At 35.2% G+C, this 25944-nt stretch overlaps 2 protein-coding genes across 6 annotated transcripts; both read right to left on the reverse strand.

The window, feature by feature from the left end:
* Positions 1–610: 610 nt before the first annotated feature.
* LOC108741626 (angiotensin-converting enzyme) lies at positions 611–24953 on the reverse strand. 5 transcript variants are annotated; one of them, XM_025978240.1, is made up of 10 exons: positions 24840–24953; positions 8959–9163; positions 8359–8614; positions 6868–7197; positions 6489–6586; positions 3738–4163; positions 1964–2181; positions 1626–1766; positions 957–1132; positions 611–831 (listed from the first exon to the last, which is right to left on the reverse strand). In XM_025978240.1, the coding sequence occupies exons 2-10, from the start codon at positions 9157–9159 to the stop codon at positions 773–775; spliced, it is 1905 nt and encodes a 634-aa protein (XP_025834025.1). In that variant the 5' UTR covers positions 9160–9163; positions 24840–24953; the 3' UTR covers positions 611–772. The 5 variants fall into 5 exon arrangements, with proteins under 5 accessions (XP_025834025.1, XP_025834028.1, XP_025834027.1 ...); XM_025978243.1 differs by lacking the exon at positions 24840–24953 and adding an exon at positions 12706–12809; XM_025978242.1 differs by lacking the exon at positions 24840–24953 and adding an exon at positions 12644–12748.
* LOC112905573 lies at positions 15226–18311 on the reverse strand. Its single transcript, XM_025978245.1, has 3 exons — positions 18193–18311; positions 17557–18113; positions 15226–15309 (listed from the first exon to the last, which is right to left on the reverse strand). Exons 2-3 carry the CDS (start codon positions 17989–17991, stop codon positions 15226–15228), a joined length of 519 nt encoding a protein of 172 aa, XP_025834030.1. The 5' UTR covers positions 17992–18113; positions 18193–18311.
* Positions 24954–25944: the final 991 nt, after the last annotated feature.

Here is a 25944-nt window from a genome sequence, read left to right on the forward strand (position 1 = left end):
ATTATCCTTTCTTGAATTTGAATGCTCTGAAGTTTTATTTATTTTTAATGATCAGTTTTTATATTCTAATAATATCATTTAAGTAATATAAACTGTAACACTTTATCTAGTATGAGATATTTGTGTGAATGCTATTAGTTTATAGCCTCATCATTACATGCTTTACAGTTTGAAAACGCACCACTCGTAATTCATGAGGTGACGTCATGCGCAAACTTGGACAAATTTTGAATCAATGCTTCAGTTGTTACAACACTCGATTGACATGTGAGCGACCCGGGTTCTGTCCTCGGTTGAATCAATACGTTTTTTTTTTATATTTTATCTCCTAATATAAAGTAATATAAGAGCTTACTTACCTTAACTTAATGCTTGAACAACGAAAATAATTAGAATTCTAGTAGGTAAAATTATCTTTAGGAGTTCATTATTATCGACTATTATCACTTAAAGAATGGGATTATCTTTAGATTAGTCCCCTAAAGGGCATCAACACATATCTTTTTACACTATTCGGCTTTGATTTTTATTTTTTATAATACCATATGAAAAGAAAAAAGTGGAAATTGGAAAGGAATACATTTAAATTAATTGATACAGAGTGACAAAATTAATTTAGATACTATAATTTTGTTTATGAGAAACATTTCTTGACAATACATTATAATTATAAAATGCAGATAAAGATATAAAAAAATAAGTAATTATTGCTTCAAAGTACAGGACCATATCGACTTTGACGTATTACTAAAGAGAATTGTCTAAAACTGTTCTATATCTTCTCTTCATCATCTTTGAGTTCTTCTTGTTGAGATTTTTTGGAAGAGCATTCTGGTAAAAAAAATTAAAATAATTATGAGAAATAAAAAGCAGGATAACTTATTTGCAAAGTAAAAAAACTATAATTTAATATTATTTATACTCGTCATTTTAATTCTTATATTTGCTTTACTTACTTTTGTTAGACGATTCCCAGCCTATAAAGGCACCATTTTTCTTGTTTTCGGCTTTTAACCATTTCAGTAGGGGGTCAAAATATTCCAAAAGGGCACCAGCATCCATGTTTGGTTGACCTGTTAATTCTTTCATTGCTTCAGGCCATGGCTTTGATGAACCCATTTGTAGCATGTTTCTAAAGTTTCAAAAACAGGAAAAACACAATAGGTATATGAATAATCAATGTCTAAATATTGGCTAAAGACTTTATACCTTCATAGGGGCCTCTGGTTTTACGTACCAGTAATCGTGTACTCGTAAAACCAGGGGCCCAGGGTTTTATTTGGATAAACATATCGATAGAGATGAGTTCGTTCTCCTTACATAGTGTTCAAAACAAAATATCGAAAGTGTCAACATATTAACGAATGGAAGTGTACCAGGTATTGAAGATACATATTTGAGGTATGTATTTTCATTATGTTAATTCGTATAGGCAGCAACGTAATTTAATATCATAAAAGAATTCATAACCTCAAATCGTTAAAACGCATTGTTGCGACTGCGTTAGAGTGAATATCGTCGCTTTGTAGTACACACTTCCATTGCAAAATCATCACAACAGATCCATGCCGCCGAAAATTATATTTACACATATGAAAAAGTAAAAATTTACGGTATTAACTTACGCTAATGCATTACCCGCTGCGGCACTTTGGTAAATGTCGCACTCGTGCAACTTTTTCGTAGGGTCATTGGGGTCATACTGGTCAGCCTTTTCGCAAAGAGCTCGGTGAAATTGAAACTGGATAATAAAGCTAACGAAATAGCTGAAAACAAATATAGACATTTGTAATGTGCGCATGAGATTAAGGTTAGGTTAGGTTAGGTTAGGTTAGGTTAAAAGAAATAACCGTTAAAAAAGACCTCGTGGGACTTAGCACTTAATAATAATTCAGAGAAGCAATATAAATTAAAGCAGAAAAAGACTTTCTTTTTTTTGCTTATATAAATACTGCCATATTACCGGATATATGGGACATTGGCTACAATGTGATATTTGGCTGCTGGATCGAAGTCCTCCTCAGATCTATTGGTCGGAGGTTCAACCCCTTGATATTTCTCTCGTAATTCCCACCACTTGCAGTTATATTCGTCAGGGGTAATTTTACCAGAAAATACATCCCATCTCCACAAGTCCATTAAGTACCCAAAAGGTAGAAACGCTATTTTATCGAGACCTACCTACAAATATAAATAATTAGTTTTATTTTAATTACCTCAAGATACTATAAAGTCGCAAGGAGATTTATCAATAATGTTTAGTGTTTACGGCGAGTACGGACATGTTGAATGTTCAGTTAATATTTGACAGCCGCTTCGCTTGCACGTGTTTCGACTTGTCTTCGATTTTTCCCTATTCCAAAAAAATGGATCAAAGAATCTGTATCAAATTCTAAGGAGCTATTGGACTCTATCCGCGACGACCCAAATTTGCTCCAGAGTGTCATAACTTGTGACTAATCATAAGAATTATAGTTATTTCGAGGGAACCAAAGTTCAATCATCCCAATGAAGGGTCCGCACGAGCCAAGACCGGAAAAAGCCCGCCAAGTTAGGTCGAATGTGAAGGTTTTGCCTACAGTTTTCTTCAATTGCAGAGGCGTGGTGCATCATGAGTTCTTGCCACCGGATAGAACGGTCGATAAGGAATATTACCTCCAAGTTATGCGCAAAGCAATCTGCCAAAAACGGCCGGATTTGTAGAAGAGCAAAAATTAGCATTTGCACCATGATAAACGCTTCTGCTCATACATCTTTGCTTGTGTGTCCAAAAACAACATACTACTACTACATGTGACTTTTTCTTGTTCCCGAAACTGAAATGGCCCATGAAAGGATGACGCTACGCTACGATTGAGGAGATAAAATGGCATCCAAGTAGAAACTGAAGAAGATCACATAAAATGATTTCTTGAAGTGCTTCGAGGATTGAAAAAATGTTGGCGCAAGTGTATAATATCTTTGAAGGGGGCAAAATCTATATATATAAGAATGAATTGCTGTTCGTTAGACCGAGCGGTATGGCCTAGAGGTCTAGACCATTGCTTAGCATTCGGGAGTACGCCGGTTCGATTCCGGGTCCCTCTGCCTTGATCCAAGTTTTTTTGTGGCTTCCTCGGATCAGTTAGGAAAATGCTGAGGTAGTATAATTCCTCAGATAATCTTTCACTCCCTTCTGTCTTCATTTCGTCCGTCTCATCTTTTTCACCCGAACCACCACCCACCCATTCCCACGATTCCTGAAAGCAGGCTGAAGAGGGCCTTCCGCCGCTCTACCTTCCGACGTAGTCCGGAGGGACTAACCGCCCACAAGCACTACTGGCTGGTGGGAATGAAACACCCAAAAAGTTTTAAGAAAGGCTGTTCGTTAGTTTCGCTAAAACTCGAGATCGGATGGACCAATTTGGCTAATTTAAGTCCAGAGAAGGTTTAAAAGGTGAATAAATATGTAAATTGTTTCAGATTATTTTTGTGTAGATTGATAAATCTTAAGTTCTGTCACAAATTAAATTTCTGGACGCAACCATAATATTTGACATTTGACAACCAAGTTTATTTTATACAAAAGTTTAGGTCTCTTATTTATCGATACTGAGGCAGTACGGAGTCTGCCGGGTCAGCTAGTAGATGATAAAAATGTCTTGACTAAAATTAATAATTAATATTTATCGAATAGCTTTCTTGCCGGATGCTCCACAACATCACAAGAATTAGTTACCTACTATTAAAGTACGTACCTTGTACAAGTTATTTATGGAAACTTCGGGATCTTCCGTAAAATCAGAATCTAGAAGTCCAATTTTCTTTAAATGTTTTGTCGTGGACACAGATAACGACATAACGTCTCCCACCGCCTCGTGAAAACCGCTGTTCGCGCCTTTTCGAAATATGACGGGCTGATGTTTATACTGCAAATAATACTGTATATGGCCCATTTCGTGATGGGCGGTGTAGAGGTCGCCTTCGTTCACTTGCGTGCATTGTTTTATGCGGAAATCCTTGCCGTCGTAGAAGTCCCACGCGGACGCGTGACACACGAGTTCTCTACCATCGTTCGGCTTCTCTAAAATGGAACGTTCCCAAAACAGTGGTGGCATTGCACTGAGATTTAACGATACGAAGAATTCTTCCGCCAGTTTGAACATCTTGAACGGAGTGTAATTCTGTAAGGACAGAAAATCAGAACAAAAATTTATTTCAAAATGGTGAAAAGTGAAAAAGATTGTGTTTAACCGTATTAATTCGGCGAATTTGCTCAATAACATTTAAATCTTTTAAGTTTTCAACAACTTGAATATTAACGAAAATACTTCAGTCATTCATGCATGAGTCGTGTAAGATATCAACCTGCACTCTTTTGGAGTAAATGTGATATATGATGCATGTACCTGCGACCTATGCAAACATTAATTCTAAATCGCTATTAAAATGACCATCATCATCATCATACGGTCGTCAGTCTTAGGACTAATAAATTGGTAAAGGCTTTCACGGATAGCAAGTTAACTGATGTTGTCCTGATTGGGGTTTAAAGGCTGCCGTCGGTTGGAGTTGCTTCCTAACGTTTCTCTAGCACGACTGGCGAGTTTCTTTAATGATCTTTCCATCTCCAATGCTGGATGTGAATAACATGTGAACCACATCCAACATGGAGATCTAAAGAAGCTCGCCGCTACTCGTGCTAGTGAAACGTTAAGAAGTAACTCCAACCGATGACAGCCTCTAGATCCAAATCAGGACAACTTCAGTCTTACGACTGGTTGGACACGCGTCTGTACTCTTTCCTATTCTGCTTTAATCTTCACATTTCCCTAAAACTAACACATCCCACATTCTTAACTCTTCGTAAACAGTAATATCGAACCTACGGGGTGCCCAGAAAGGGTAGGGGGTGTTTGTAAATTCAATTTTAGACAATGTTTTTGAAAATTAAGTGCCAAATATGATGTTATCCAAAAGTTGACACTCCTCCAACCGAAAACGGAAATTAACCGCCACGCGCCAACACATTTTTCTTGAAACGGCGGCCATTTTGGTGTGGATATTGTGCTTCAATTGCAGTAGAGATCGTAGTTTGTTTGCATACACCTTCTCTTTAAGGTATCCCCATTAAAAATAATCAGGATGTATGAAATCGAGGCTTCTCGGAGGCCAGTTGATGGTACCTCGACAAAAGATAACTTTTTGAGGTAACTTCTCATTTGTAACCTTCTCTATCCACGGTATCATCATCAGTCGCCTGTAACACCACATTGCGAAGGTTTCTAGCCTTTTCTTTTTCCAGAGCCGTGCTCCACTTATACACCGTTATCAACCCTTTTCGATGTTCGCGAGCACAGAAATTACCTCTTTTTATTAATGGTGACTCAGTCCTACGCCCCCCTTGTTTTATATCTCTACAGCTCCTTTCATCCGTAATTATCTGACTTCTTAGCGACTTCTTCTAATTTTTCCTTTCCAATTTTACTTTGACTTTCCCTACTTTTTCTTGCCTTGCATACTAATATTCCATTTTATTTAAGACTGTCTCTAACTCAATGATAACATTTCTACATACATCATCTACAAACCTAAGCATCCTAATCTTTTGCCCCGGTATATCTATCCCTAAAGTTGCCGTGTCTTTAATTATGTATATCGCGTCTTCTACATATACATCCTTGTCTGACTCCGTAATATTTACTTCTCTACACTCTTGTATCTCTGTATTTCACCCCTACATTTTTAAGTTCATTTATCATCTTGTCCCATTTAACATTGTCAAAAGCTTTATCTAAATCATGTCTGTTGTATTTCTAATAGCACGTACGAGTGCTCTGGCTAGACGAAGCTATTCTGACGTCATAGAATCTCGGCAGCAAATGGTTGTAGAGCAGCGAGGTTTGAAGATTTTTCCTAGATATTTTCGTACTAAAACTTAAATTTTTGGTTCACGCTCTTCTCTAAGTACAGTCAAACTTCCCTAACTTGCAACCAGTTATTTTCGAGTTTGAGAGAATTCGAGTTCAGGAAAATTTCTGCTTTAGCGTCTTATACATTTAGAATAGCATTTATCTCTGATTTGCGGCAGCAAATGGTTGTAGAGCAGCGAGGTTTGAAGATTTTTCCTAGATATTTTCGTACTAAAATTTAAATTTTTGGTTCACACTCTTCTTTAAGTACAGTCAAACTTCCCTAACTTGCAACCAGTTATTTTCGAGTTAGAGAAAATTCGAGTTCAGGAAAATTTCTGCTTTAGCGTCTTATACATTTAGAATAGCATTTATCTCTGATTTGCGGCAGAAAATGTACAAATTAATTTAGAAATTGTTTGAAAGGATTTTTAAATTCTTCATCATCATCGTCATAAGGTCGTCAGTCCTAAGACTGGTTGGACACGTACCTCCACTCTTTCCTATCCTGAGCTAAACATCTAAACATCCTTAACTATTTGCGAACAGTAATCTAATCTAGGTCTACCCCTNTAAAAATAATAATAAATATCGTACCTGCTTGACCATTTCTGGTGTGGCCTCAAGCTTCACTTTACCCGGAAATGGTTGGCTAAACCCTTCAACATGTTCCCAGACTTGTGCCCACATATTACCTATCCAAAAAAGAACATAATATAAACAAAAATTTGTAGTGGATAAATACAGTAATATGTATTTTTGGAAATTAAACTATTCCGAAAAAACGCTGTCCATACGGTAATAGAACCTCAAACTTCTTCAATATATTTTTTCTTAACTTTAAGTATTAACCCATCTATCTATCGACCCGTAGCTTTTTGCGTACTTAAAATTTTATATATTCAGGAAAATTGTTTTGATGTAGTTTTAATACAAATAATAGGCACCGATATTTTATTTTTACGCTTTAAATTACCCAAAAGATGAGCTGGTATGGGTCCCTTTTCGGACACGATATCTCCATACTTCTTCCTCAACTGGAACCTGACGTATGCGTGTATTTGTAAATACAATGGTTTAAGCTGTTCCCACAATTTCTGGACTTGCTGCCTAAAATCGGAAGATTCGAAATCGTCCAGCCACATTTCCGTGTAATCGGTGAAATTGTTCAAGCGAGCCGCTTCATTCGACAAGTCAACGTATTCTTTATACAAATCTCTCACAATACGAGTCTTCTTTCTCCACTCAACCCACGCATGTTTCAGTTCTTCGGGATCTCTAGAAGTTTCGAACACTCGCGTTATCTCTAGAAAAAAAAATTAACTCCTAGTATACGACCAATGTACAAGAAACACGGGACAGAGTAGAGGTGTACTTTAAATAGTACTACATACTATCAGCGATGAACAAAAGAAGTTATTTAATTATGTGTTATTGTAATAGGCGTCAATGTGTAGTGGCGTAGTAATGAGGTGTAGATACTTACATACTTGACACAACACAACCGTCATTATTTACACTCTCCGTCGATGTACAGGTCTGACGAACGAAGCTGGCAAGCGGTCGTCCAGGTACTTGCCCATTTATGACCTAGTTGGGTAAATCACTCGGAACCGATTCGCAAATAAGCTTTCAGTAGGCGTAAATTATTGTGTTAATACAGATAGGACAGTGGCGTACTAGTAAATAATATAGAATCATAACTTATCAAAAAATAAAAAGTAAAACTAATGCTTTTGTTTGTTTTGTAGTTAGTTTTCACATTCACTGTCCTCAACGGAATCACTATCACTGTCGCCGACATCAACAATTAGTTCTTCGGTTTGTATGTCTATTACTTGCTCATTATCTAACATAACATTTAAGTAAATCACGTTAAACTAAATTATTGGGCCTACTATTTCTTTTTTATATAAACTTTAAATATCTACAACAAGAAAACCAAATAAAACTAAGTTAATTTTTTTAATTAAATTTAGTAAATTGATTCCTGCATTCAAATATTTAATCTACGTCTGTACCTAAAAGTGCCTACTTTTGCCACCACGCATCCACGCCATTTTAAAATTTCCGCCAGCTTCGAGCGTCAGACCCGTAGCTGCTTATTGCAACTTTTCTGTACTTCGCCAAATCACGTCCAGGGCCGGTTTTCTTAAAAAAAAAATTGTCCCATAATTCTGTATACGTAGTAGGATTGCTCCAAAATATGTGTATTTTGTTCGTCATTAGAAAACTGATTAAAACATTAGTAAAAGAGGGACAGGGCGATTTTAGGGAAATGCTAATGTTTACTCAGAATAGAACAAAATGAAGGTGGATGGTAATCAGTATTGGCTATTTTATTACGACTGGGCTATAATTTCCCTTTATACTTTATTGTGGTTAGGTTACGCTTTCGAAGGAAATGGGCTTCTGTTAACATTTTTAATCAAAATAACTAACATTTTTATAAATGAATGACAATTACCTGGTTCTAAAGCCAAGTCGCACCTTTCTTGATCTTTATAATCGCATATTTTGGCCTTCGCATAAACTGCTTCCATATCGCTAATGATCTTTTCACGTTTGCTGTATTTTTCCTCTGGTAATGCAGACACACCTAAAATTGAATACTTTTCGAATTTCCTTTTCAAATCGCCATCGTCAAAGACCCTCCAGTTGTATTTAATAATTTCTTGCCAGTCTTCTTTTATCTGTTTTGCTGCTTCAGCGCTAACTTTTAACTGAAAATAACTAGATTTAGATATATAAGAACAAAGGCTTTCACGGTCGAAATCCATGGTAGAATGAAGATTCGGGCAATAGGGCCGTGTGGTCTAAGTGAACTAATCTGTCCAGACGTTTCGTCAGCTACTGCGACTGACATCTTGAGCACTACCACTGAGGATGTCAGCCGCAGTAGCTGACTAAACGTCTGGACAGAATAATTCCCTTAGACCACGGTCCTATAGCCCGAATCTTCATTCTACTATACTATAGATTTAACTATTTTTCAAAATCATTTTTGTTTTATACAAAACTGATATTTATTTGTTAGGATTACATGGTTAGAATAACGTGTTTGTACCTGATATTGCAAATTTTCTTCGGTCAAATTGGAGGCATAAGCCCAGCTGGCTAATGTCACCTTATTGCTCAAGGTGGCATCCCTGGAATCGATAATTTGCATAAACGTCCGCGCCCTCAGTTCTTCTTCTTCTATTTCTGGATCAGAACTTGTTGTGAAGCTAACTAACAAGCACACTCCCAGCAAACGTAAAAAACTCATAGTGCTAAAATGAAGATAGATATTAGTGTTAAAGTAGGAGTAAAACTAACTCTATTATTATAGAAACATAAACATGTCTACTATCGAAAACAGATAACCCCGCCGTTTTTGACAAAAGCCGCTAGAAATAAAGCGCCTTTTAGATGTTGTGTTCGAAAAGGAAACCGAAATCCTGTAGTGTTGAAATTTCTTCATTAAAAACGAAAATACAGTTTTTAATTAAAAATAAATGTATGCAAAGTTCATTTAATCGTTTCTGAGTTAATTACGATTTTAATTAAAATTTTTTTCTCGATTATGAACGAATATAAAGATAGGATACGAATTATTAGAAGTGACTGATTTTAGGTATCTAGGAAGTTAGATAAGTCAGGACGGAAGAAGTAGTAGGTATACAAAACAGGAGATAGCGCAGAGTCGAGCGGTCTTCAATAAAAAGAAGTCACTTCTATGCTCGCGAACGGTTAATTTAGTAATTGGAAAAAGATTGTAAAAAGTGTGTGTTTGGAGCGCGGCGCTGTACGGGTGCGAAACATGAACGGTGGGCGCGGCGAAAAATAAAAGATTAGAAGTATTCGAAATGTGGTGTTACCGTCGAATGATGAGGATACTGTGGATGGAGAAGATTAGAAATGAAGAGGTATTAGAAAGAGTAGGAGAACAGAGGACTCTGTGGAGGTCAATAAAAAAAAGGCGAGACAGGTTGGTAGGACACCTTCTCAGGCATGAGGGTCTAGTTAAAGATATTAGAGGCAGAAACAGGAATTAAAAGGAGTAGAAGTAGACCTAGATAAGATTACTGTTTACAAATAGTTGTTCTAGTTTTCGCTAAATGCGAAGACTAGCTAAGGGTAGGAAAGAGTGGAGGTGGGTACCGAGCGGCATGGCCTAGAGGTTTAAACCATTGCTTAGCATTCGGGAGGACGCCGGCTCGATTCCGGGTCCATCTACCTTGATCCAAGTTTTTCTGTGGTTTCCTTGGAACACACTGCTGAGGCAGTAATATTCCACAAATAATCTTTCTTTCTCTTCTGTCTTCATTTCGTCCGTCTCATCTTTCTCACCCGAACCACCCACCCACTCATTCCCACGATTCCTGAAAGCAGGCTGAAGAGGGCCTTCCGCCCTACCTTCAGGCGTAGTTCGGAGGGACTGCCCGCCCACCAGCATTACTGACTGGTGGGAATGAAACACCCAAAAGTTTTTTTTTTGGAGGTGGATGTCCAACCAGTCTTAGTGACGACCTTAGTAGAAACCAATTGTAATTCCTTTTTTATAGAAAATTGAGTTCACTACAAAAAAGGTCCGAATGTCAAATTATGTAGGTAATTCCGATTTTACATTTTAACTCATTCATGTCATAAAAAAGTAACAATTTCATGTAAGAGCCTTTTTCCCGCATGAAATCGAACCGGCGTACTCCCGAATGCTAAGGAATGGCCTAAATCTGCAGGCCATGCCGCACGGTATAGTGCATTACGCACCAAGAGCAAGATTCCCACTATTCGTCTAGACGGCAGCAGATATCCGTCAATCTTTTGACAAATTTTGGATGGTTAGCACGTTTCCATCACGATGTTTAAAAAAATCATTCGTTTACTGATTTAGCAGTTATTGCTCTTTTGCATTACAAAAAAGATGAGGTGATGGAGAATGGACACACAAATTTTATTAGACAGAAAAGCTGAAGGGAAATTTTTCACTTTGATACGTATAAGGAAGGGTTAAATGATGAAGTAAAATTTCATTAGTGTTTCATGTACATGTTTCATCAGTTTAATGATTTCACTTAATAACACCCATCTGGTTACCAACTAACTGAATGTATTCTCATTGGCATCAAGAACCGTCTACAACAGACACAATTACGTCAAGGTATTCTCTCCTTCGTTATCGGTCACCAACAGAGGCCGACTAGGCATTAACTATCCATACACAGATAGTGTGAATACAGTATATAGAATGGTTATGACGACCTTATGATGATGATGACGATTATGTCGGACAACTGACGGACGGTTGCCTGCCGTCGTCTAGATGATAGTGTGAATCAAACTTTATTAGGAAACGATTTCAACACCCGTCACGTAGAAATTGCCATATGAAGTCTGGTAAAATCCTTTCCTCAAACAGTAACTGGAACGTTGCACTTTTTGGGAAAAATTATCGTACCTTGGTTGGAGTGCAATAAAACATTGTGTAACCTCATCCCACAATTTTTTTTCATGCAAATTTTTCATAATTGGATCATTTTCGACTATTTTCAAGAAAAAAAGGTTAAGTTTTCGGAAAAGTCGTGACTTCCTTCGCAATCCTTATCAAGAGAAGAAATTCAACCCTGCCTGTTACTGATATATGACGTTTTAAATAGCCACACAATATCATTTCATCATCATCATCATCATAAGGTCGTCAGTCCTAAGACTGATTGGACACGTACCTCCACTCTTTCCTATCCTGAGCTAAACTGCGCATTTCCCTAAAACTAGAACAACCCACATCCTTGACTATTTGCGAACAGTAATCTAATCTAGGTCTACCTCTACCCCTTCTAACTCCTGTTATGCCTCCAATATGTTTCTGACTAGACCTTCATATCTGAGAAGGTATTCTACCAACCTATCTCGCCGCTTTTTTGTTGATTTCCATAGAGTCCTCAGTTCTCCTATTCTTTCTAATATCTCTTAATTTCTAACCTTTTCTTTTCCGCCGCGCTTCAAACATACACCTTTAACAATCTTTTTCGAATTTCCAAATTAAGCGTTCGCAAGCATAGAAGTGACTTATTTCTATTAAAGGCAACTCGACCCTGCGCTATCCTCTGCTTTATATCCTTACTACTCCTTCCGTCCTGACTTATCTGACTGCCTAGATATCTAAAATCAGCCACTTCTTCTAATTTTTCGTCTCCTATCTTCATATTCGCTCTTTCTCTACTTTGTCTTCCTTTACATACCAGTATTTTAGTTTTACTTTTATTCATTTTCATACAATACTATTTTGTCAGTACCGCTTCCATTTTATTTAAAGCTATCTCTAATTCCTCCTTGCTACTGCTATATCATCTGCAAATCTAAGCATACTAATCTTTTGCCCCTGTATATTTATCCCTACAGTTGTACAGTCTTTAATGATATTGATCGCGTCTCCGATGTATAGATTAAGAAGTAGCGGTGACAGTGTACATCCCTGTCTGACTCCCTTCCTAATATATACTTCTCTACATTGCAACCCTAGCTCTATAACTTCCTGTTGTTCTTTATACAAACTATCACTTTTCCATCTTAGTAACTTGTCCCTACATTTTTAAGTATATTTAACATCTTGACAATATCATTTACCACTCATGAATATTTCGACATTCAAACAAAACAACACACATATATATATATATATATCGAACTTTCTAATTCTGTTGCAATTCGTAATGTACATATAAATAATACCTACCTGTTCAGTTAGACATAAAAGACGTTATAAGTACCTGATGTAATTTAAGTTCAATTAGATCACATACCAGTCTAATTAACACAGCGTTTCACTTACAATTAGTATCAGTTAAAGAAAAAAGTCTTCAAACGATGGGCAGTCAACAAACTCTATTGTCAGACAATAATTTTAACATGTCATATAATGACACCCACCGCGGTCACTGTCAAATGCAAATCGAAAATCAGCATACGCCTACCACTTATAATTTTAACGAATGGCTATAAAACTAGACATGTTGATTAGCATACGTATATGATATGGTATAATAATTATCACTAAATAGTATAAAACAAAGTCGCTTTCCCGCTGTCTGTCCCTATGTATGCTTAAATCATTAAAACTACGCAACGGATTTTGATGCGGTTTTTTTAATAGATAGAGTAATTCAAGAGGAAGGTTTATATGTATACATACATACATGCATAATATAGCAGGGAAATGCTGATAATTTTAGAGGTTTCTAATGTGATGTCGTAAATAAACACATTTTTTGCGCTTACATCGCAAACGCTGGCTGAACCCTACGAGATAGATCAAAATAATATACTACAATATTATACATCTTAAAAGGGGTCTACAAAAAAGTCCGGGATGGTATATGTCTATCTCTTAGGGATGACCCACAATAGCCATTTTTATCCTTTACTTTTTATGAGAAATAATGACTTATTTACGAAGCGGTTGTAAGCAATACAGCATTAATTTTTATCTAATTAAGTACCTCAAATACATTGTGAATTTAATATAGATCAATATGGCCCTTTACAGCATGTAATTTAAATGAATATTTTCGAAGATATTACAGATTTAAAATGCAGGGACATAGCCGTTGCGGCGGTACCGGCCCCGGGAGGCCGGTTTGTATTATCTAATGACATAAAAAACTGTGAATGTTGTATATAAAGACATTCTGTAGTATATTTAATATGTTCAGGGGGTATCTTTTGAAGATTTCTCCTTCTCGATAATAATCTAAACAAAACAAAAATATACATATTTAGTATCAGCATTGCACCCGTGCGAAGCTGGGGCGGGTCGCTAGTTTACTTATAAATCACGTCACTGACTATTGTAACATTTAACCGCGATATTTGGTTTCAGTTTAACACTGATTACAATAAAGTCTTAAAATAATAATGACATTTTAGATACGATTTTAAATTCAAACGTATAATTGTAAAGTAAATTTAACCCGTCGTCGAAGACAAGAAGGTAAAAATAATTGAAAGTGTGAAAAATTAAATATTGGGTTATTAATCAATTGAATTAAATAACTGAATAACCAAATTAATAAGGGGCTTTTATTTTGCATGCGAATCATTTCGTATCAAAGTTACATAAACTGATTTAACTTTTACCACTTGTAGGTGTAATATCATTAAGTTCTTAACAACAATACACATCTCACAAATGAGGTGATCTAAAATAAAATACCAAATTGACAACATGTCTGTCGACAAGCAGCATTTGGGACACTGCATTTTTTTGCATTTCAATCAAAGAAGAATGCTGCTGAAGCTACAGAAATAATTTGTGCTGTCTTGGGGGAAAACGCTGTAACAAGTGGTATCAATGGTTCAGAATGGGAGATTTTTATCTGTCAGACCGGGATCGTTCGAGCCAACGACAAAAGTTTGACGATGAGGAACTGAAAAAACTGTTAAGAAAAAATCTTACTCAGACTGAAGCCGAGCTTGCACTGCAACTAAGTGTTAACTCAGCAATGCGTTTCACATCGCCTACATCAACTTAGATAAGGTAGATGGGTTCTGCATAACTTCACCCCAGGAAACAAAGAGCGACGGGTGAACACGGCCAGGTTTAAAAGAAAAGATTTTCTCTACAAAATTATCAGCTGCGATGAAAAATGGGTGTTGTACGAAAACCCTAAACGTAAAAAATCTTATGTGAATCCCGGTGAACCGTCAACATCGACTCCAAAGCTCAATATCCATTCACAAAAAGTGTTGCTATGTAAGGTACCTGGGTCGAATACGGCCACCTTAAAGTTTGACATTTTTATGTGGTTTTGATGTTTTAAATAAAATACATTTTTAGAATCTGAAACTGATATAATTTGAACAAATAAAATACTAAAAAAAATTAACAAAATCATAATACTAACAAAATGAACAAATAACACTAATAAAATCAAGCACAAATTATTTTAAAATTTAACATTAATAAATAGAAAATAATAATATAATAAATCATATTGTTGGCTCACAATACTTTTTGACGCACATGCGAAGTATACATGGAGTAAAAGGGTATCCAACATCGCTTAATAGTATGATACGAGATGCTAGCTCCTATTCTTCCTGAGCATTAAGTAGTGGTTTTCTTTCCAATTTAAATTTTTCGAGTTCTTCTAAGAAGAATCAGAAAATCCCATAAGGAAAATATGGCCACTTGGTGGTCACCTTTTATATTGTTATATTTACCATAACCTAAGATACTAAAATAAATAAGTTAAAAATATGCATGGATATTTCATCTACGGTTGCTAATAGTTAAATTAAACTAAATATTTTTCACTACAGTCTAATTATAATATGAGAAATTCATAAGAACTTACGATTGAAAATTTATAACAGCGACGCACTTTTCCGTTGAACTGATAATGGCGGACTGGAGGGAACGCAGGGCGAGTTGCAACTACCCCATTCCATTATGTTCACATACACTATCTAACACGAATACTTACTGACGACGGCTCAGCGGTATTTTATTAAGGAAAGGGATATGGCCATATTTTCCGGCTGGCCAAATTCGACCAGGTTCCTTATTTGGTGAGATATGAAAACCGTAGTGGATTATAAGTTACTGAAATCTGGCCAGACCGTTACTGTAGACTAGTAGTCCTTTTTAACGAAGTATTCAAAAATAATAAAGCATACATGCGAAGTGTTCCATATAAAAAAACTGAAGTCGATGACACTTCACAAACAGGAAGCAACATTGATTAAGCTTTCATAACTTTGTCCCAAGTAGTCAGGCATTTAAAAATAAAGGAGTTATGGCTTGGGGTGTTTTATTGTAATCCACCCTGTATACCTAGAATGTATAGATAAGGTAGTATTTGTTCAAGAGTTAATGTAAAAAATCTTTCAAATACATCTAATTACTACCTGCACACATGTTGTCAAAACCTTTCTCTTGTATGCAATTATTTATTCATTACTTTTAGAACTAACACAAAATTAGATGCGAATAGTAATCGCCAATTTACATATGTATTTATACTTTATACAAAATAATTTTTTCATGTTTCTTTAAAATCAAATTTTTAGGTTATGGTTAGTAATAATATTACTCGGTCTTAAGCTTCGAGAAGAGTTTAAAGTACTTGAAGTGCTTTCATTTACTTTTTACGGTAGAAATCGTAAGCTAAACCTAAATTATGTATACTAAGAACTAGAACTCTAGAACACTATAAAATGGTGGTATTCTCGTCCGCCATTTTGGTTCCATCCGATGGTAAGAAATCATAGAGAAAAGCATTGAAAAAACATGTAGTCAAACAGTAAACACCTATGCTTCGGGCTGCGATATCATCAAGGTGCATTTTATAATATTTCATCGCTAAGTTTAGTTTTCCCCAATCCGATAGAATTTTTAAAATCCACCCCTGCGGGTGTGGAATGGAGAGTCAACCTTTGTATGGAAAACTTAATATAGATACTCTTCAAAACTATATATACGAAACACTTTGACAATTAATAGTGGTTAATATATTATATATTAATGTGAAAATTCATTTTTCAGTGTTTTACCCACTATAAACTACCTCAGGTTGATGAGGAAAATTTTGTTGATGCTGTCACACCCTCGCCGCGATTCGAAATCGTAATTTAGTGGTGCATAAAGCTAAAAGTCCCGGGTTCGATTCCAGACGAGGGTGTGACAACAGCAACAAATTTTCCCTCATTAGCTTAAGGTAGTTTATAGTGGATAAAAAATTGAAAAATTAATTTTGACATTAATACTCTTCAAAACAATAATAAAGTATTTTGTAAGCTTTAGAATGTTTTCAAATTTACCCCTATATTTGTAAATCATTCTGGGGTGTTAAGATGCAGGATGTTAACTGCAAAATCTGTTAAGACATAGAAACCATTAGTTACAAATAAAATAAATCCCATATTGATCTTAAAAACAATTTATTTTTTTCCAAATTCTAATCACAGAAATAAGGTAGATCTTTTACATAGTTATTCCAAGTATAGAATTTGCAATATGATTTTGTTCTAATTTAGAGATTTACTGCCCGTAAAAATTGCACAGGTTTCCCTGTTGCCTGAAGGGCTTCCAATATTTTCAGTTCGTTTTCCATAGTGGATGTTACCCTTACCTTTTGATTTACCAAATCGACTTCAGAATCTATAACACCACTTCCTGCATAAGAAAAAGATAAATAAAAAATGTGCTACGATACAGAGTTAAGATTCGTGTTGATGGGCCATGTTCGAAATAAACGGTAAAGTGGGGACGTTTCGTCAGCAACTGCGATTAACATCTTCAGAGGAAACTGCGTTGACAACTTCGAAATCTCGACAGCGTCTAACGCAGTTTCTGTTGAAGTTATCAACCGCAGTTCAATGGATTGAGTAAAAATTAAAAAAAGTGTTGTAATCTGTTTTTACTTTGAATTTTATTTAATTTAAATAAATTAACTATTGGGATCCGTCAAATGGGCATACACCATCTGGTCGCAAAATTTATAACTCGAATGAGGGAAAAATTTAAATAGGAACTGTGCACGCAAATTGTAAAATTGTTTATTAAAATAATAAAACACGTTAAAAAAGTAAAAATTTTTTTGATGATGGAGTCGACGAAGTTTTCTTCTTAAGTTAAATTAAATAAAAAGTTAATATNTTCTGAGGCCTTCACATCTTTTACGCCGATCACAATCCTGTCTCGAATTAATTCGTCTCTCAAAGTTCCGTACTCACATTTATCTCTCAGTGTATGTAGCGCTGTGATGAATTCGTCCACCGGCTCCCCGAATGCTTGCACTCTTGCGTTGAACTTTGCGCGCTCGAACACAATGTTTTTCTTCGGATGGAAATACTCGTCGAAAGCCTTGCTAACTGTAGCAAACGTGGCCGTTTCCAGTGAAGCGCTCGGGATCACCTGCTTTAATATCTCTTCCGCTTTCTCTCCCGCACAATAACAAAACAAATCGATTTTTTCTTTATCTGATTTGCTCTCCAGACCCGAAATAGATAAATATCTTCCGAATCTTTTCGACCAAACTGGCCATTCCTCCGGTGCGTTAAAGTTAAAAGCACATGGCGGACTCACTCGGATCGGTGCTGCTGTCGTTTCCGGCATTTTGTTTGTTTGTTTGCTTTTTTTTCCTTCTTCCGCCGATTAGAAATGGCTGTAGATCTTGTCCTTGGATTTCCCGGTTAAACTTTTCTGGGTCCCACTTCTGACACCATGTTTCGGGAAGACTAGGTAGGAATAATGTAAGCACGTTTAGATGTTAACTGCCCGGAGGCCGGTACCGTAGTGTCCCCCGCAAGTGCTCACCAGTCCGCCGTTAGTCCTCAGCTCGTTTCTGATTGGCTGCTGCCCATAGAACTCTACTGGCCAGTGGCAATCACTTCCAGAACATAAATCAAGTTTAAAATATTTTTAGCGTCAATCTCACGTAAGGGGAAGGGGGGTCCTGGCAAATCTCACTAAATCTCACCAAATCTCATCTAAGGGGGGGGAGTCTAAAATGACCGAAGAAGAGCTCAGGTAATTAATGGATGCCCCCTTAACTCTGATTCTTTATTATTGTGAAGTCGTTTACAGCCGTAATAGCTTTGCCCAAATTTTTTATCAATAACTGGGTCATTTTAAGCCACTTTCAACAGTAGAAACTTAAGTTTTCATACAAGCCTTGATACGGAAGTTTTACCTTACTTCGCGAACTTATTAATAAATAATTAATTATTAGGGATAAAATTTTTGTAGGTACCTTTCATGTTATCCAAGACCTTTTTGATGTGATTTCCACACCCCGCACATTTCATTGCAACTTTAAACTCGTAAATTTTTCGCTTGAAAACAATTAAAATATATTAAAATGTTTTGATAATTAATTAAATGAATTAGATAGGTGTATTGAGTAAATTCTTACCTTTGTTAACATTTTTCTATTTTTATTGTAAGTTTTTGGGTATTATTTTATTATTTTTTAAAAATTTTGATTTTTTCTTCACAAAAAATTTTGACTTGAAATGTTTTTAATTTTTATTTGACATTATCATAGCTTACTTTAAAAATGGATTCAACAACAGTTCAAAATAATTTTATATTATAGGGAGGGAACATTCAATAGTTTTTAATGTTTTACATGTAAACATGGGCGTAGCGAGACATTTTTCCTAAGTGGGGTGATTTTTAATATTTTTAATTTTTATTTGACATTATCATAGGTCACTCTAAAAATGGATTCAACTACAGTTCAATATAATTTTATATTATAAGGAGGGTAACGTTCAATAGTTTTTAATGTTTTGCATGTAAACATGGGCGTAGCGTGAGGCTTTCACTAGGTGGGCTGATTTTTTATAGCTGTATGTTTATATGTATAGGTTTAATGTGCTTAGCATGTATATTTTTAAACTTTGTGTCGATATTGTAATTCGTCAGAGACTTTTCCAAGCGATGGGGGTGGCAATCCCTCCTTGTCCCTACCTATCTACGCGCAAACACGCAAATAATTTCTTTTTAACTGAAGTAAGAAGATCTTTAATTAAATATAATCTAATATGGACTTATGACCAATACCAAACATTCGTAATGGCTTTACAGCTTACTATTATATATATATACTATTTCAGTAAGGTATGAAATTTAACATAGTAAAAATAGTAAAACATACAGTAAACACAGACTAGGTCTGAATGCGACTTTTAAAGGTTGGATTGCGTTTTCATTGGTGCTTATCAGCTTCTGTTCTCTGTGATCGAACTGGGTAAAAAGTGTGGTTGAGAGGTAAAAAAATGTTGATGGTAGGGGCGCTCAGATTTAATTAACCCTGGTGATGATGAACAAAACAAGACCAACACCAATATTATCCCAGTCTTGGTATTAGTCTTGCTAAAAAACTTCTAGTCTCGGTCTTAGTTTTGGTAATATAGTTTTGGTCTTGGTCTTGCGGATACAGTCTTGGTCTTGCTCATTTATTCTGATACTTTCTTCTCTTCCCTTCACAGACACGGTCATTGTCTTAAAAGCTGAAATTTTCTGTCATACATGCGAGCTTTCTTGACTTTTAAAGAAAATAGTATCGATAGTTAGAGTTATCGAAACATGAGGACTGGCCTTTTAACGAACAAAATAGTACAAGGTACTTGAAAGAAGTAAAAAATATCGAAAAAAAAAATAGCTTGTCGGTATAATTCAACCATGTGTTATGCAGACATAACAAAAAAAAACAGTCGCTCCGAGGACATTCTCGTAGATCCCTTTTTCCAAACAGTGGTAAAGTTTCTTTTTTTTGTATGCAGTGTTAAAATGAAGGCAACGAAACTGAAAATTTCAAATAGGTACTAAAATGTGTTGTTCCAAGAAAATAATTCATATATTAAAGTTGCTTTAAATAGTTTAATTCATAAATCTACCGCAAGTACCTAATCATTATTCATTTAGTCTTGCGTAGTTCGTTCCGTCTTGGTTTTGGTCTTATTCTTGTTCGTTCGGTCTTGGACTTGATAGTATAAAGACAGTCTTGATTTTGGTCTTGGTCATGCATAAGACCAAGACGAATTTTACTCATCACTAATTAGCACAGAGGGTACTGCACCTAAATATGCCACTGATGTGCCTGTCGTCTGCAATCTCTACCTGTGGCGATTCGTCCCATATAAAAAATGGGATTCACCAAAATTTCTTAGAATTTCGATATATATCGAAAGGTAACTGTCAAAATTTCATTCAAATCGACCCTATAGTTTCGGCTGTATGTTGGTGAACAGTCAGTCTGGGTTAACTCCTTTATATTGTAATGTTCGTGGGTTTAACAAAATTAACTTCTAATACTGATAACGACACAAAATATTTATTTACACTAATTATCAAAGAACTTAAAAACACTATTAAATTATTACTAAATGTAGGTTATGAATTATTCCATTTATTTACACTACTGTTGATATATCACTTTTCACTGCGCTATTTATTTCACTGCTATCACTGTCAATTTATTTCTGGACTCACTTCTGCAACGATCAATTTATTTCTTCTCTTCTCGGCGATCGTCTCTTCCTTTAAATACTCTTTTGTTTCCTTTCTGGAACCCTCTAGAAACATCCGGATCGTCTAGTTTTTCTTTAAACTGTTTAACTGCTTTCCCAGAACGCAGGTACGACACACACATTTACAAATACGGCGCACATGAAGAAAGGCGCCCGCGGCTAGTCGGAGAATCGATAAGCCGTTCACGCACATGTGTGCCCGATCGCACACAAACACGCCCGTGCTCGCTACAATATGTATGCAATATACATTTAGACATTTCCCAAACAAGTACCACAAATTAATGTTAAAAGAAATTCTGTGTATGGTATACTTTTCTTTATTTAATTTTTAGAAATAAATAGTAAAGTAAATAAAATGTAACAAACTTGGAAAACCAAACTAACGTCCTAATTTTAAAGTAATATTTGCATAGCAAAATCGAAATCCATAAATGTAATTATAGTCACCTGTCACCTCCAAAATATTCATTAGCGTGCCTAATAAGCACCTATATTCTAATTAAGCATTATCTAGCAGTACACACGTTTATCTAATTAGCTTCCAACATAAAAGTTATTTTGAAATAGTCTAACATTTGCACATATTTTAAGTTAGTAATGCAGTTTGTCACAATTTTTATATCCTTGCCTCTTGGTCGTTACCTCGTTGCTGAAGTCAAATTAATTATTAATTTATTTATGTATATTCCAAGTGGAAAAAGGAAATCGTTTCACTGTCATTAGGGCATTAATTATAAAGTCAGCTTCGAAATGCTTCTTTATAAAACCATTACTCCAGACATTACTTATTTTATGAGTAATAAAATTCGTGCGATTGATTAGTGTTATTATGTGTTGCTAATGAAGTAATGTTGCAACAGACCTCTGCTTCCGCTTCCGCAATTACGAAAGTTCCGCATACATTTTCACATCCGCTTCTGCATCTGGCTCCGCATTTTTATAACGGAAGCTTATCGGAACTTAACAAAATCTTATTTCTCATGTTTTTAAAAATCAATCTATTGGAATAATAAAACAAGTCGTAAAAATTTACTTCTTTTATCTGTTGGCTGATGTGGTGTTACAGTTGAATGATGAGGATACCGTGGATAGAGAAGGTTAAAAATGAAGAGGTATTAGAAAGAATAGGAGAACAGATGACTATGGAAGTCAATAAGAAATAGGCGAGATAAGTTGGAGGGGGACACCTTCTCAGACATGAAGGTCTAGACAGAGACATATTAGAGGCAGAAACATGAGTTAGGAGGGGTGTAGGTAGGCCTAAATTAGATTACTGTTCGCAAATAGTTAAGGATTTGGGTTGTTCTAATTTTGGGGAAATGCGAAGTTTAGCTCAGGATAGGAAAGAGTGGAAGTACGTGTCCAACCAGTCTTAGGACTGAGAACATTATCATGATGATCTGTTGGCTGAACTTAGGCGTTTAGCCGCCAAAATTTTTTTAATAATAATAATAATATTATCCCTATGCAAATAACTTTATTATATAAGAACAAAGGCTTTCACGGCCTGAATCCATAGTAGATTGAAGATTCGGGCTATAGGGTAGTGGTGTAAGTGAACTATTCTGTCGAGACGTTTCGTCACCTACTGCGGCTGACATCCTCAGTGGTAGTGCCAACTTACACAGAATAGTGTTAAAAATTAATAATCAACTCTGTCACCCACTTCCCATCGGCAGTAATTTTTGCCAGACGCTTCAAAGTTTGCAAAAAAAAAACTTTTAGTCTGAGCCTTAATTTTTAAATACCTATGATACTTAAGGAGCTATTTCAGTACTTTTTAAATGCAACCAGACAAGTTGTAGAGGCCAAGTACCCCCTAAGTTGACATATCCCCATGTTGACGTATGTTTTGGCGAAAATGTGTTTTTGCCACACACTTATAAACTTATATATATCTCCATATTTCAACTCAGGACTGTAAAATCATTAATAAAAAACCCAAAATTTGTCATATATTCACAATAATTTTACTTTAAAATCGATAATAAGTGTATAGACGCACAAATAATGTATTTCTCGTAATATATTGGTTTTCACTACTTTGGTCATTATAAAATACATATATGTATTTTGTAAAACTGATGAATTCGCAGACCGGAAACGTATTCCGCATTATGCGTCCCGTGGGTTGTCCACCCTTAGGTACTTTCGATGTTTTCGAGTGATCTGTATTGGTAACTATAATTTATGACAGGGTATTTTTTATTTATAGTAGTAATAATTGTCTTTATAGTTTATGTGCGTTATTTGTGCTTAATTTCGATTCTACAAGTTATCAAATTTAAGAAAAAATAAAAAGATTCTTTATATTTCTGGGTCTCACTTGGGACCACTACTTTTTTTACTCTCCATTAATGATATAAGTCAAGGTTTGAAACAACACAACAAGTTTCTTTTATTTGCAGACGATATTAAATTATTTTCTATAATAAAATCCCCTCTTGATCAATCTAAACTACAGAAGAATCTAGATGTGATTATTAACTGGACAATTGCGAATAAGCTATTTTTGAATACTGAAAAATGTTCGGTATTAACTATTTATAGAGGTCATAAATTTGAAACTAACTATCTTGCAAACAATATTTCTTTGGGAAGAGTTATAGAACAAAAAGATTTAGGTATGGTTTTCAAGAGAATTCTGAATTCGATATTCAATTGCAAAATACTGTTAACAAGGCTTTTAAAATCCTAGGTTTTTTAATTAGATCAGCCAGTAAATTTAAGTTTGACACTATTATTTATACTTATGTACAAGGCCCTGGTAAGACCTATAATGTTTTATAATTCTCAAATCTGGTCTCCACATTATTTAACCATGATAATGAAATTGGAAGCGGTTCAGCATAAGTTTTTTAGATTCTTATCTTAAAAAATTGGTAAACGCATGTCTTTCTTTGATCATGATTGCGTTAATATTGTTAGGATTGCTGGTTTATCATCTGTAAAGTCACTTCAGGATTATTATGATTTGTTATTTATGAAGAGAATTTTCAATATACTTAGTGACACAGATAGAATCACTAATCCGCTGTTAAATATTTTTAAAACCAAAGATGGTGTTTATAAATTAAGATCAGTACGTACCTTTAGGGAAATTAATTCAAGTAAAGATTATGTTTTTCATTCTCCTTCTTTTAGACTAAGAAGAGTTTGGAATAAATTACCTGAGGCTATTAAATCTTGTGTTAATTTTAGAGAGTTTAAGAATGAGTTATTCAATTATGTGATTAACTATCAATAATTAATTATATATAATTATCCTATTTATGTTCAATTATACATTTCTCCACCATCATATATTTATATTTATAAATTGTTATGATTTTGTAAAAGAGCTTTTCAGCCCGTTGATTCAAGAAAATAAAAAAAAATATTTGCATATATTTCCAGATCATTAAGAGACACATGAAGTACACTGTTACGACTTCTATAAGAAATTGTTATATCGACTTGAAATACTCAGAATATTAACTTCAAAAATATTGATAGCAACAATACAACGAAGAAAAAGTTTAATTTTTGTTAATTTTGGAAATTTTTAAGTAGGTCTTTTGAATGACGTCTTAAAAGTTTTCAATCGAGCTAATTTTTAGTGCACATTATTCAAGTAGATATATAATACTTATGTAAGTCTACTAAGTCTGAAATCAAAAATTTTTTAACCACCTCACTCTGCAAGAATCACAAACAAAAATATCGAAAAAAATACTTGCGGAGAATGACCATCACTATCAGCAACTTGACATGACACCGACATTATTCACTAACTAATATAAAATAATTATTATTTTTGAGCTTTTAGTACTTATAAGTAATTTAAATTTGGTTTTTATTCATTTATTTGTTTTCTTTTAATTCGTTATCATTGCATGTTGTCCAAAGATGTATTTTCTACCGTAAATCCAATATGTTACTCACCTGTTGAAGAAGTGCTTTGAAGCAGCGTACACTTCTACCACCAACTGGTAACCAGCCGGTTAACAGCACTTCACCTATAGTATGCACATACGTATGTCTATACAAAGAACAAGTTAGTGACTTGCTACTATTCTAATGGAGAGAGAAAGATCGGTTTTTATGTGACGTAGCCTCATTGGGCTATTTGCTAACATAACCAACACACGCTTTTGACCTCACCTCACAATCACTTACAATAAAATACAATAAATTTATTTTTGTTAAGAAGACGTAATGGGAAATCCCTCATATCAGTAAATTGTATAACATTAATGTATACGTAAGACGCATCTGTTGATGTTATAACACTGTTTACATTCATTGAATTTAAATCTACAGTAAAATTGTTTTAGACACTCACTGACCATAACATTATACTAAAAAAGAGAGCAAAGTGTATTGTAGCGCAATAATTACTTTCCTGCATACTCATGTTTCTGTTCGTAGCCTTCATGACTGAGTAACTTTGTTTTTTACAATTATGTTTTTGTCATCAAGACTTACTACAACGTAGCACTGTTAGAATAAATAATAATTGATGGTACAGTTCACCTCATGTCAAAGAAAAACTGGCCGAGTATGGTACAATTCCGCCCAGTTTACTATGATACCACCCCTGTTGGGTTTCAGAGTCATTAAGGAACGATACCGCCTCTGAGAAACACATCACCATCATAAGGTCGTCAGTTATAAGACTTGCTGGGCACGCGTCTTCACCCTTTCCCAATCATCGAATTTCCCTAAAACTAGAACATCCCACATCTTTAACTATTTGTGAACAATAATCTAATCTAGATCCACTTCTACTCCACTGAACTCCTGTTTCTTCGCTTTCTTACATGTCTCTAACTGGCCCTTTGTGTCTAAGAAAGTTCCTTACCCATATACTTAATACATAAAAGGTCATCATCATCATCATAGCGTCATCAATCCTAAGACTAATCAGACACGCATCTCCACTCTTTCCTATCCTGGGCTAATCTTGGCATTTTCCGAAAACAAGAACTTAACTATTTGTGAATAGTTATCTAATCTAGATCTACCTCCACTCCACTTAACTCCTGCT

The sequence above is a fragment of the Agrilus planipennis genome, unplaced genomic scaffold, assembly GCF_000699045.2.
Source record: "Agrilus planipennis isolate EAB-ADULT unplaced genomic scaffold, Apla_2.0 scaffold310, whole genome shotgun sequence".
NCBI classification, from domain to species: domain Eukaryota; kingdom Metazoa; phylum Arthropoda; class Insecta; order Coleoptera; family Buprestidae; genus Agrilus; species Agrilus planipennis.